Source organism: Cryptomeria japonica, chromosome 11 (genome assembly GCF_030272615.1).
Source record: "Cryptomeria japonica chromosome 11, Sugi_1.0, whole genome shotgun sequence".
NCBI classification, from domain to species: domain Eukaryota; kingdom Viridiplantae; phylum Streptophyta; class Pinopsida; order Cupressales; family Cupressaceae; genus Cryptomeria; species Cryptomeria japonica.
In genome coordinates this window covers 580,096,214-580,108,840 of record NC_081415.1, presented here as the reverse complement: position 1 = coordinate 580,108,840, position 12,627 = coordinate 580,096,214, and the positions used below count along the sequence as shown (strand labels likewise).

The window sequence follows — 12,627 nt, the reverse complement described above, 5'->3', positions numbered from 1 at the left end:
TTGGGACATATTCCCAAATTACATCATCTTTGCATGATCAAGTCTTCTAACTTTGATTATCTCTTCAGAAACTGTCTTTCCTTCTTGATCATTCTTACATTTTACTCTCATATTTGGAAATTTTTCTCCTTTGTAATGCATTTCATCCTTGATCCTTGCTTTAGTCTTTAATTCCTCTTGAATGTAATCTTTCATCTTCATCATCCTTGTGGATTCCTTGATATTGTCTCGCCATTTCATGATGTTGATCCTCATCCTCTTGGATTTTTCTTTGATGGTCTTCTTGTATTCCTTCTTGAAGTGTGAATATTTTCCTTTCCTTGTATACTTGCCTATCATCCACTTCCTTGAACCTTTTTGAACATGTTGCCTATCAACTTTGAAGTCAGTTACAGGTTTGGTAGATAGTCACTTCCATATTTCAGGTCATAATCAGACCTTGCCAAGTGTTGAAAATCAGGTTTTTAGGCCAGGTTTATGAAATTTCATGTTTAAATCATGTATTTCATGGTTTCATTTCCAAATTGAGCAGTGAAAGTGTTGAATTCTGATTTTAGAAATTTATTTGAAATTCATAAATGAAAATCAGACCCAAGGATAGAAGAGATAGCAAATTTTGCTAAAATCAGATCTGGAACAGCAATTCAAAAAGTTTTGCGAGGACAATTTCCAGATTTTTGAAGGGTTTCAAGAAGCAAGTTTTGTGAATTATCTAGCATTTTGTTTACTTAAGGTTTCATTCATAATCAAGATTTAATGTTTTCTTTGTCTTTTTCAGGTTTGATGTGAAGAAGGACAACATCAAGATTTTCAAGGACTCAATATTGTAAAAAGGATCGAGGTCAAGCTCCAAGTTACACAATTAACTTCACAACATGTGAGAGATCAACATGTTTAAAAAGGTTCAAGGAAGTGGATGATAGGCAACTATACAATGAAAGGAAAACATTCACACTTCAAGAAGGAATACAAGAAGACCATCAAAGAAAAATCCAATAGGATGAGGATCAACATCATGAAATGGTGAGACAATATCAAAAAATCCACAAGGATGATGAAGATGAAAGATTACATTAAAAGGAATTCAAGACTAAATCAAGGATCGAGGATGAAATGCATTACAAAGTAGAAAAATTCCCAAATATGAGAGTAAAATGTAAGAATGATCAAGAACGAAAAACAGTTTCAGAAGAGATAATCAAAGTTAGAAGACTTGATCATCCAAAGATTATGTAATTTAGGAATATGTCGCAACATCTTCATCACATCGGGTAATTGGAAATGTTGAGTATCAAGAGATATTGCCTAAGGTATCTGTTATCACAAAAGCTCGCACCCTTGCTGAGCTATCAACTCAGCAACCTTGTGAAACATGGAAACAACCCCAAAGTGTGGAACCTTGCGCAAGGGGTTGAATCTCCGGAGAAGGTCGGCTTCCTTCTCAATCCAAGTGCAGGTATCAACTCAACACCTCAACTCTTACTTCTAAACTACCCTAACAACTTAGAGAGGAAAAGGGAAGAGAGAAATGCTACAAATGAAAGGAGTTGATGCACCAAGATAAGAGATTGTTCCTCTCCCCACCCGAAATGGCACGAGGAATCAACTGAATACACAAGAGATGCACAAACTTCAGTTGCATGAGTGACCCAAACGCATGTATGGAGGTTAGAATTCGCTGAGAGTCAAGAGGGGCGAAGGATTCTCACAAGTCACACTCAGAAAAAACAAGTTAACACAGCATATATGGAGAGAAGAGCCACAAAACATCCACTTATGATGAAGGTAAGGAAACATACACAGCATGCATAAGTTGAAGGAAGGCAAGAATATAATTTCAATGCATTCAAAGGCCAAAGGCCAAACTTACAGTTGCAGAAATGCAAAAATAATTACAAATCTTCAAGAGAAGAGAAAGAGCATAGGAAAGCTCAAGGCAGCAGGGAGAGAACCCCTTACAATGAGGCTTAACAGCCTTATATAGAAAAATGGTTACAAGAGTGATCATGACCCCTGCATGTCAGTCTGGGAGTGCAAGGAAGTGCATGCACTTGACTTCTGTACATGCAAGCAACCTAGCCATACCCACAAAAGGCAACCCTGAGAAGGGTGGATTGACTGACCTTCCAAAGTCAGAGTATGCAGACATGACATAAGTCACTACAACAAGCATGGCCCCGTACCTTCCTTGATGGAAATCCTACCAAAAACATTAAATGCACCCCTGTGGCTCCACAAAAGAAAGTGCATAAGTCACCAAAACTGTCGGAGCATTTAAAGCCTTGACTATCGATCACGCCATCCGGAAGTGTCGCCAATCGGAAAGAAGTCCAAGGACTTCAAAACTCGGGTTCCCGAAGTGGGGAAGACAAGGAAGGAACTTCGGAACCTCGGGGTTCCGGGGAAGAGGAAAGAGACGCAACAAGGAACTTCGGAACCTCGGGGTTCCAAAGTTCCAGGGAACTGAAAAAAGGGCTAAGGAAGGAACTTCGGAACCTTGGGGTTCCGAAGTTCCAGGGAAACTTAAGAGAAAAGGCAAGGAGGGAAGGAACTTCGGAACCTCGGGGTTCCGGAGTTCCAGGAAGGAAGAAAGGGGAGTAAAGGAAGAGAACTTCGGAACCTCGAGGTTCCGGAGTTCTAGAGAAAGGAAGGAAGAAAGGCTAGGAGGGAACTTTGGAACCTCGGGGTTTTGAAGTTCCGAAGAAGGCAAGGGAAAGGAACTTCGGAACCTCAGGGTTCCGGAGTTCCAGGGAACTAAGAAAGAGGCAAGGAAAAGGCGGAACTGAGCAAAGGAACTTCGGAACCTCAGGGTTCCGGAGTTTCAAGGAACGGAAGAGAAAGGTAAAGAAAGAGAGGAACTTCGGAAACTCAGGTTTCCGAAGTTCCAGGAAAAGAAAGGAGAGGCAGCAAAGGGAAGGAACTTCGAAACCTCGGGGTTCCAGAGTTCCAGGGAAGGAAAACAAGAGAAGGCAAGGGGAAAGAACCTCGAAACCTCGGGGTTCCGGAGAAGGAAGAAAAGGCCAAGGGAGGAACTTCCTCCGGTTAAGGCAACACTTCACACTTCATGATTCTTTTGCTTTCTCCTCGATCAACTAGGGAAGCGCTAGTCCATGAATCGTATCTCTAATTGGTTCTTACTGATGGACCAAGGGTATCATAAAATGACAACAGTATCAACACTTCTTCATGATGAGGAATCAAATATGCAAGGCAAGCTGAGGTGGCATCCCAATCATCAATTTACCAGTCAAAGGGTTCCAAGTCAGACATGTCCAAGTGCAATGAACCAGACTCGACAAGTGGAAGATATTAAATGATTTACAATGTCTCCTATTTTCTCATTGGCCTAAAGGAGTTTGTTGTAACAAACCCTAATTAGGGTTTTATTGTAAAATCTTAGCCATTGATTCAAGAATCAATCTGAGCCATTGGAATGCAATGGGCCCTCTATATAAGGCTCAAACTTCTCATTTGTAAGTGAATAGAGAGTAGCAAAGAATAGTGGCTAGACATTAGTTAGTAATTAGATAGTATAAGCAATTAAGAGTTAGAAGTAGAGTAGGAGGAAACCAAAAATTGTTGCCAAGGCTTGTGGAAATAAATACTTCATTTCATTATAGTCATGGTGGATCCTTGTATATTATTTCAACTTGTTGCATGGTTTCTTGTTACTTCTCATAATTTAAGTAAAATTCATTGATTATGGTGGATGCTTATAAGGATATTGTGATGAATTCCTTGCTTCATACTTTTTGTGGTTTGTTGATTGTATGTCATGGTGTAAAGTTAGCCTGAACCTCATCATTGTGCTAAGTTCGAAGGTGGATACTTGTTCAAGTTGCACCAGCATAGGGTATTTGAGCGACTAATTAGCAATATGAAAATCTTTCATTTTCCTTAGAAGATTGGATCAATCTTGTGTAGTTGTTGTCGTCATGGTGAAGCAAGACTTGATTTGAAGGAGTTTCTCTATCTAACATTCATCGCCATCATTGATCTTAGGAGTAGCATAGTTTTTCCACACCCTTATCTCTTTTGCCTTTTATTTTCCAAGCAGATTAGTTAGTTTTCATGTCCCAACATTGTTCATGCTCAATATAGGTCCCCTTATGATTCCAGCAAAATCACATCAACACACTGAGTCTATCCACAATATAAAGTCAAGACCTGACTATTGGAACCTTGGAGTCGTCTCATTTGATCACATAGTTTAGCATCTGAGAGGTCTTTGTTCAAGAGAGGATAGAATACTTAGTATTTTATTTTGTGTTGCATAGTCTCATAAAAAACACATCAACACTCCCTTGCAAGCTTTCCCTCAATTGCCAGTTTAACCCTCCTCTATTTAGTATACAAGGTCCTCCTAGAGCAGTCCAACAAAGTCCCTATCTTATCTTTGGACTACCTACTTGAACTTTTTGCCTATTATAAGAGGGAAGAAAACAAATTAAAACTATTCAGTGGATTCAGCCTAAGTCATCTATAATAAGAAAGGAGACATTTTCATCTTCTGAATATTTCTAGGCTTTACAATCATCAATAAGTTCAGAAGCATCTACAAACAACTGCATAACCAGTTGCAAGCCATCCTTACTGTTTTGTTCTACACTGTCTATCATCATCAGTAGCTAAATTGTCAATTTGTGCTCCACCAAACTGCTGATCTCAATCCAACAATGGGTCGAGCACTACTTCAATTACTAAAGCCTTAGATTCAAGTATCATTACAAGACAGTAACGATTGATCATAACTGAGATTTGATTACTATCCATGGTCTCACATTTGCATCCACACTGAGCATGTTTTGCAACTATTCTCGCACGCATGCCAAGTAAAAAATTGTTTAGCTGTAGAAGTGATGAACTGTGAAAATGAATGAAGCATTGCAAATAAATCTACCAAAAGGTGAGGATTTGGAAATTGCTAGTTACAAATTCACTACAAAAACAGGTATGAAAAGAGGGCAAAGTGGCAAAATTTAGCTAAAAACTTTGTAATGTCCCCGTTTTGAAATAGGATTTAATAATAAACAATAATAATAAAATTAAAATGTAAAAGAATAAAAAAATATATTTAAATTATAGATATAAAAGAATCAAATTAAACATAACCATAACTCAATTTAGTTAAGTTTAATGAATGGTCAAAAGGCATGAGATGAAAAGTTGTGACTCCCTCAAACATGAGATATAAAAGGGAGAAGAGAACTTCATTTGAAAGGGGGAGGAGGGAGGAAGAAAGAAAGAATGGAAGATGTTTAAGAGGAATGAGAAGAAAATAAGAAATCGGTTCCTTCAATAAGCAGAAATGATGAAGGATTGTGTCTCTTTCAAAGAGTGGTAATTATGAAAGTTTGTGACCCTTGCAAAGGGACAGACATGGTGAAGGGGTGTGACTCTCCCTCACATTGGGGGATATAAAGGAGAAAATCTCATTTGAGGACATCCAAGGGAGATCAATTTGGAGAATAATTTATAATTCTCAAAGGGCAGCAATGAAGAGTGATGACTCATTTCTTATGAAGAGGTGTGACTTCCCACAAATGAAGATATAAAGAAGAGATTAGTTCAATTGAGAAGGGGGAATTGGAGGAATCATCCTAAGATCAAAGAAGACAAGAAAGTCAATGGATCACTATCTAATATCAGAATTACTAAGGGTGAATATTAGCAGACTTTGATATCTACAAGGGCAAGATTCAGGGCAATCCCAAAAGGGGACATCACAAACTTAAAATTGAAGTTGTGAATTTTAGCTGTCAAAATGCTGCGAACAAAAGTGTGGAGGTGCAAATTTGAGCTATGAAAAAGATGGAACTTCAGTGTAAAAAGGGATGGGATCTGCATAAAAGTTTTACAATAATCAGGTTGTAAAAATTAATGAAAGAGGTGCAAAGCAACTCAATGTAGCATTCAAAAGAATGTAGGATCGTCTCTAGATATTCTTGCATCAATCAATGTACTCATATTAAATTTAAGAAAGTAAACAAAAGAATGGATGTTTGTGATACTAAATTAAGTATCGGTATCTGAAATTTGTCTTTGGGTCCATGATGAGCATTGAAATGGTCATGGGTAGTAGTTGACCTTTAATCTCTCTGTAGACATTGAAACTTGATTTGCAATACTCATCCCCTCCTTTTGCTTGATTTCATATGTGCTTATTAGATTATAAGTTAATTTTTCTTAAAATTTTGGAAGACATAGGTACCATTATGTTCAATAGGCAGGAATTTCTTCCTCTTTTCTCAAAAGTGGACGTGTTATGTAGGTGTTGGTTTTGTCGTGTCCCCTTTTCAGAACTAAAGAAATTAATTGAGGACCTGTAGCCGATTTTTTGTTTCCGTGGACTAAGGGAAATAACAATAATATTTTAAGTTGGGCCCAATCACTTTATTTTCACAAGAGCAACTTATATATTATTATTGGCAATATTCTAAACATTATATTCAAAAAATACTTCGAGGGAAAAAATAAATTCAAATAGAAAGCCCAAAAGGCAACTATGAAAGAAAGCCATTACTCAAACAATTTTGTGTTTTGTTAGTCCTTCCGTTTTGGAGATTGAAACATTCAAGGGTGAAAACCCTTGGTGTGGGAGACCTCGAAGATGAAAAGCCTCTTGTACTTTTGAAGTTTTTTCATTTAGAGAACGCATTTGTGCTGAAAGATTACAATTTATTTTGAATTTCAGTATGCTACAGTGTTGCTATAGTGTCGCTACAGTGCCCAGTCATTGTGGGACACTGAGAAGTATTTTAATTCAGTATTTAAGTTGGGTTCAGTGGAGATTATAGTGAGCATTCAGATTTATATATATACTATAGTAGTGCACCATTTCATCTCATTACTGCTGCTGTTCATGAAGGGATTCTAAGGAATTTTGCTAATGCACCAGGAAGCAATGATTTACATTTCTGGATTTTCCAGACAATCTGTTTGCAATTTAAGCTTGATGTCTGAAGTATGTACATAAATAAATGTAGAGGAGCATTTCTGAAGTAGTAGATTGGTGAATTGCATACAAATTTTGGTGCAGCCCTATTAGGGCACTGCTATACACATATTAAGGGTACCTTAGGCTTGTTGTACCATCATTTAGAGGCAGCAGCCATACTGCATAATGCAGCCTCCACGTAGCAGATTAGACTGCATTGGAAGTGTCAACCAGGGTTTCTATACTCACCACTGGTCATACCCTTGGCTATGTGAGATTATTTCAAACCATCTTCTGTGCTTCAGCAACTTCCGCAGTTATAAGTTGTGAGTAAATTGTAAGTATTATTGATGTTATGTGTATTAGACATCTCAATAAAAAGCACTATCATATGGTGCTACAGTCCTATCATAGCATTCGTAATAATCAGCATTTGAACTTGGTGTTAGGGATTCTATACTTGTTTCATTATCAATAACAGTAATTTAGACTCACTTTATATTGCATAATAAGTGGCTGTCTTAGTGTTTATACTTTGCTGTTTACAACATAAAATAATGTGATTTATCATGTAATGTCCCTACTATTTAGAGATCATTAACCTGCAGAACAGATTGTTAGAACATAACAAACATATAAATATATATATAAGTAATTTAAATTGCAATCTAACTTCAATGCTTATTTAACATAATCATAATTTTTATCTAATAAAAAGGATACGAATGCCATACAAAGTATGTCCTTAGGCGGCCGTGAGGCTCGCCTTCTTGGAACCCCTTGGTTCCGAGATGTCCTTAGGCGGCCGTGAAGCTCACCCTCTTCGAACCCCTTGGTTCCAAGCCCTCTAGGAAATCAAAGATGAGTTTGAATTCTGTCTTGGGTGTAACCTCTTACACCCAAGCCCTCCAAGGAAGACCCTTGTCTATTCCTTGCCTTGGGTGATGCCTTCATCATCCAAGTCCTCAAAGGGGATCAGCCCGACCTTGAGTCCTGTCTTGGGTATAACCTCTTATACCCAAGCCAGCCAAGGAAGACCCTTGCCTTACCTTGTCTTGGGTGATGCCTCCATCATCCAAGTCCTCAAGGGGAATTGACCAGATCCTTCTCTTCTTGATTGAGTTTTAGTCAACCAAGCCATACATTTGCATAATAGTTTCAGTTCATAAACTATCCCTTGTGTTAACATGAATTCTTAATGTATTCTTAATTAACATAGATATATATATAATCTTCCATCTTTTACATATGCATTACATCTCTTAACATACCTTTGTCTTCCTAATCTTTCTTAATACGCAAACTTATGTATACAACAATTAACAAATTATATCTTTTACCTATGCTTAGTGACTAGTGAATGCTACACATTAATTAATATATATACATTCACTAGACTACGATTAATATCACATATTAATGAACATTACACATTACCAATATGTATGAACATTACACATTAATTGATGAACATTACATTTATTAATTTATATCCCTACTATTCATTGATACGTATACTCGTTAACGTATGTTAATACAAATTCATTAACATACGGTTTATACTTATTCCTTAATATCTGTAAACCATTCATTAATATGTTCATTTAAAGTATTCATTATCATAACATTACATATACATTAATTACATTCATTAACCTTAACTTCTTTCATTACCTATCTATTATAATCAATATCTATATTTATAATCATTATGTTACTCCTTGTTTGATATATATATATATATATATTCACTAGATTACAATTAACATCACCTATTAACGAACCTCACACATTACTCAGTAGCTAATATTAATGAGTTTCACACATTATTATGATAATGACATTACATATTAAATAATATACTTATATTATTTAATATAAATAAAACCTTGTATCACTTATATTATTTAATAACTAAACCTTGTATCTTACCTTACCTCCGCAGACCGCTCTCCTTTACCTTTTCTCCACCGTCCGCCCTCCTCCCCTTTTTTCCCTTATTTCCTTTCCTTTATATCTCTCAATTTGAGGGAGAGGTCACACCTCTTCATCATGTATGCCCTTTGGCAAGAGACACACCCTTTCACCATTATCACCCTTTGAAAGAGTGCAACTCTTCATTATTTCTACCATTTGAAAGGGACACAACCTTTCATAATCAAATCTGCACTTATTATTTAAATCCGATCTGCACTTCTCCTTACCAAATTATCCCCCCCTCAAATGAGGTTTTCTTCTCCCTTTTATATATCATTGTTGAGGGAGACAACTTTTCCTTTCATGTCTTTTGACTTTTCATTAACTTAATTAATTTTTAATTAATCATATTTAATTATATCATTTTATATTTTAATTTTATTATTATCATTTATTATTAAATTCTATTTCAAAGTGGGGATATTATTATCATTTATTATTAAATTCTATTTTAAAGTGGGAATATTATTATCATTTATTATTAAATTCTATTTCAAAGTGGGGATATTACATATCATTCATGAGGAAACCTTTATCAATCGCATAGCTTGGGACTTTAAAGGTTGCAGAGTTCATAAACATAATAAAAATGGACATTACAGGTTATCTCACTTGTACTTCTATATATGTTCTCTTTGATGCTTCCAGAATTATTTTGCTATGTAAAATTAAAAATATGTTGTAATACTCATGTTGGTAGCATTAATAAGTGTTGGAATGTTTCTGAGAAGAGTTGGTATTTTAGTATTTTATCCTTTTGCATACAAAGGATACCCTTAAACAAAGAGAAGCTCTCGCTTTGCTTGTGTTAGTGTCTCCTATTGTTGAGACTCGGTCTACATTTGTTGTCCTATGTCTTGTATTTTGGATTTTGGCATTTTATTTTAAGGTTTGCAAGAGGATAATGAAAAAACATAAATACTTTCTAACAATTATTACTGAACTATAAAATACCCTTTTCATCTTGTGGTGTTCAGACTTCCATTTTCCAATGCACTCCTGACAGTCTCACGTGTTTTTTTTGTGATCAAACAGTCTCCAACACAGAGAAATGTTACCATTGCCCCAATGGTTGGAGGGTTCTTGCCCTAGGTGAGAAACAGCACCAAAAGCCTGGAAAACATCCATTCATGTTGCCGGTGGTATTTCTTGCATTAACACATACAACAGGACTATACTGTTGCATTTCTGGTAACTATGATATGAAGTGGATTGAAAAATCATAGTGACTTTTTGTTTAAAATTCATGTTTTAAAACCCTTACGGCATGCATCTCCTTTTTGGCTCTTTTTTACCTTTCATCTATAAGTCTCTAAAAAACAGTTTGATCAATTTATTGGCTCTGTGTAAAATGACTACAACAGCTTTCCTTTCATCATAAAAGATACTTGCTAGAAGATAAAATATGCATTTTGTATTACTCATAAATCTATTCTAATTCTATTGTAACTGTAGTTGAAAAGCCGTTTGCTGTTTTATTGGTTCATATAGGAGTTATAAAAAATCTACACTTTACCTCGTAAATCCCAACTCCAAGAGAAATCTCGCAGTAGGTTCCAAGTTCTTCTCAATGCTTAATGTAAGTAGTTGTGGGTGGCGAGTCACAAGTCTGTTAAAAAACTCAATCTGCGCAATCAATATTCAAGTTGCATAATGAAAAAATAACTAAAATAAGGAAGAAATCTTCGTACTTGCCAACATCAAGCCGGTTGATTCCAAAATTTTGAAGGAAACTGATATTTGGCTGCAATTTTGCTTCTACACTATAAGCCAAGACCATTGGTTTAAGCTTCAGAACCTGATGAATCAAATATTCAGTTGTTTGAAACCCAATAGATTTGAAGCACCGGTTAGAAAGAATTTGGCTACAAAGTTTTCTACTCAAGATCCAAAAAGTATCACCTTGCATAATGATGATCCCTTTACACCAATGTTTTCTAGAAATTTTATTGTGGCCCTCAACTTCTCTTCCCTTAAGCCAAGAAGCTGAGGAGCGTTGTAAATAACCTGAAAGACATATTGGAGCAAGGCCACCTTAAAATCAGTTGCCCTTCTTTAGAGAATAACACTGTATTTACAGCAATCATTAAATTCATAAACCAAATTTTAATGATGTTGCCTATATGCTTATCCAGGTTATGAATCTAATCAAGGTCTCATCCTACCTCCATAATCCTACATCTTCTTGCTAAAGTTAAGCCAGTCTCAGCTCCAAAATAACCATTAAAAAGCATTAAGAAAGAAAGAAACAAAGGAACGTGTACTTTGACTGCTTGCTCTTAAAAATTTCAGAGCCATCTAAGGTATGGATCACAAATCAACTGAAGTGGACCAGTTAAGTATAGTTTGGAACTCACTTTACCCATATCTTCTTTTTCCAAACCAAGCTTTAACAGAAACTGTACTTTCGATCCAATATTCATTCTATTTTTCAACAACTGTGGATGCCTTCGAAAGAGCTTGCCCATTAAGCTGGGATCCACTCCCACACTTTCAAACTGAGATACTGCTGGTCTAAAGTCCTGTAGTGAATGGAAATCAGATATTTCTGACCAAATATAATTTTAAACTTTATATACAGCATTGGTTAATCCAATTGAAGATAATGAAGCACCAAAGATAGATCATATGCATCCTCAATGGCTATAATATGTAACCACAAACAACAGTGTGAAAGAAGGTGAAAAAGGCATATGTAAGGCAAACCATGCTTCATCTATTTTAGGGTTCATGTACTTCATCACAATAACAAAGCAGGAAAGAGAAGCTAAATACAATCATACATTTTGTGGAGTAGTATGGAAACAAAGCAATTGGGATTTGAAAAATCTAAGAAAAATATATGACAGTAAATTCAGTTATATACTGTTTATATTGTGTTGAATCTTGTTGGTGCAAAAATTTTAAGCAATCTATTATTCTTATTTTGCAGTAATAACTTCTTTGATTAACCAAGAACTGCTTTACTCAGTTTAATTCCACGAAATTTCTAGCATCAAACTCCCAAATTAGCGAACATGTGCATACACATGGGCTATAAGCCTATATGCCCTTCAATTTTTAAGGCTCACTTGTTCGTGTGATGATGTCCCACCTCAACCATTTGACCACAGCTTAATGGATTTGAATAATAAGGTAACCATTTGGGCAAAGCTCATAGAGAAAATGGGAGTAGGTGTGTGAGTATGGGTGTGGGTGCAAGTGGTGCTAGTCCCTTAATTAGATTAGACTCAACTCCTAAATCCAAATCCCCCATGGCAACACATAATATGTAATGTCCCCTCTTTGCTAGTTGCCTCTCAGGAGCATGGATTTGCCTGTTAGCCATCTCCGCAGGCAAATTTGGAGGTTAGGAGATGATTGGCTAACCAAGGGGGACTTATACTTAGTCAATTTTTGGCCTTGGTGAACTTTACTTATGAAAACTTTATTATATTATATTATAAAGTTACTTTTTTCTAAAATTAGAAATGTTAATAAAGTGATTTAATAAGTAACTTTATTATAAAGTTACCATGGTATGCCCCGCTAGGTGAATAAGACTTTTTAAAAGGTGGTCAAATTGTCATGAAGAAATCACCCTCAAGCCTAAGCATAGCTGAGGAAGAAGATTCCTTTGGAATCTTAGAATCTTGCCAAGGGAGGTTCGATTTAGGGTTTAGAGGCATAAAGCAAAGGCATAGCATTTTGCATCCAGATTATTCATTTTTTTG

At 36.0% G+C, this 12,627-nt stretch overlaps 1 protein-coding gene across 5 annotated transcripts in view; it reads right to left on the bottom strand.

The window, feature by feature from the left end:
- Positions 1–12,627, bottom strand: part of LOC131072921 (transcription termination factor MTERF4, chloroplastic) — a 53,148-nt gene that overhangs the window by 21,393 nt on the left and 19,128 nt on the right. For 2 of the 5 annotated variants that reach the window (XM_058009221.2, XM_058009222.2), the window contains exons 3-6: positions 11,272–11,436; positions 10,817–10,921; positions 10,606–10,712; positions 10,431–10,523 (exon numbers count right to left, since the gene is read on the bottom strand). In XM_058009221.2, the coding sequence (XP_057865204.1) occupies positions 10,431–10,523; positions 10,606–10,712; positions 10,817–10,921; positions 11,272–11,436 (470 nt within the window). Of the gene's footprint in view, positions 1–10,430; positions 10,541–10,605; positions 10,713–10,816; positions 10,922–11,271; positions 11,437–12,627 lie in introns of those variants that run through there. The other 3 variants (XM_058009224.2, XM_059213846.1, XM_058009223.2) reach the window with 3 other exon arrangements.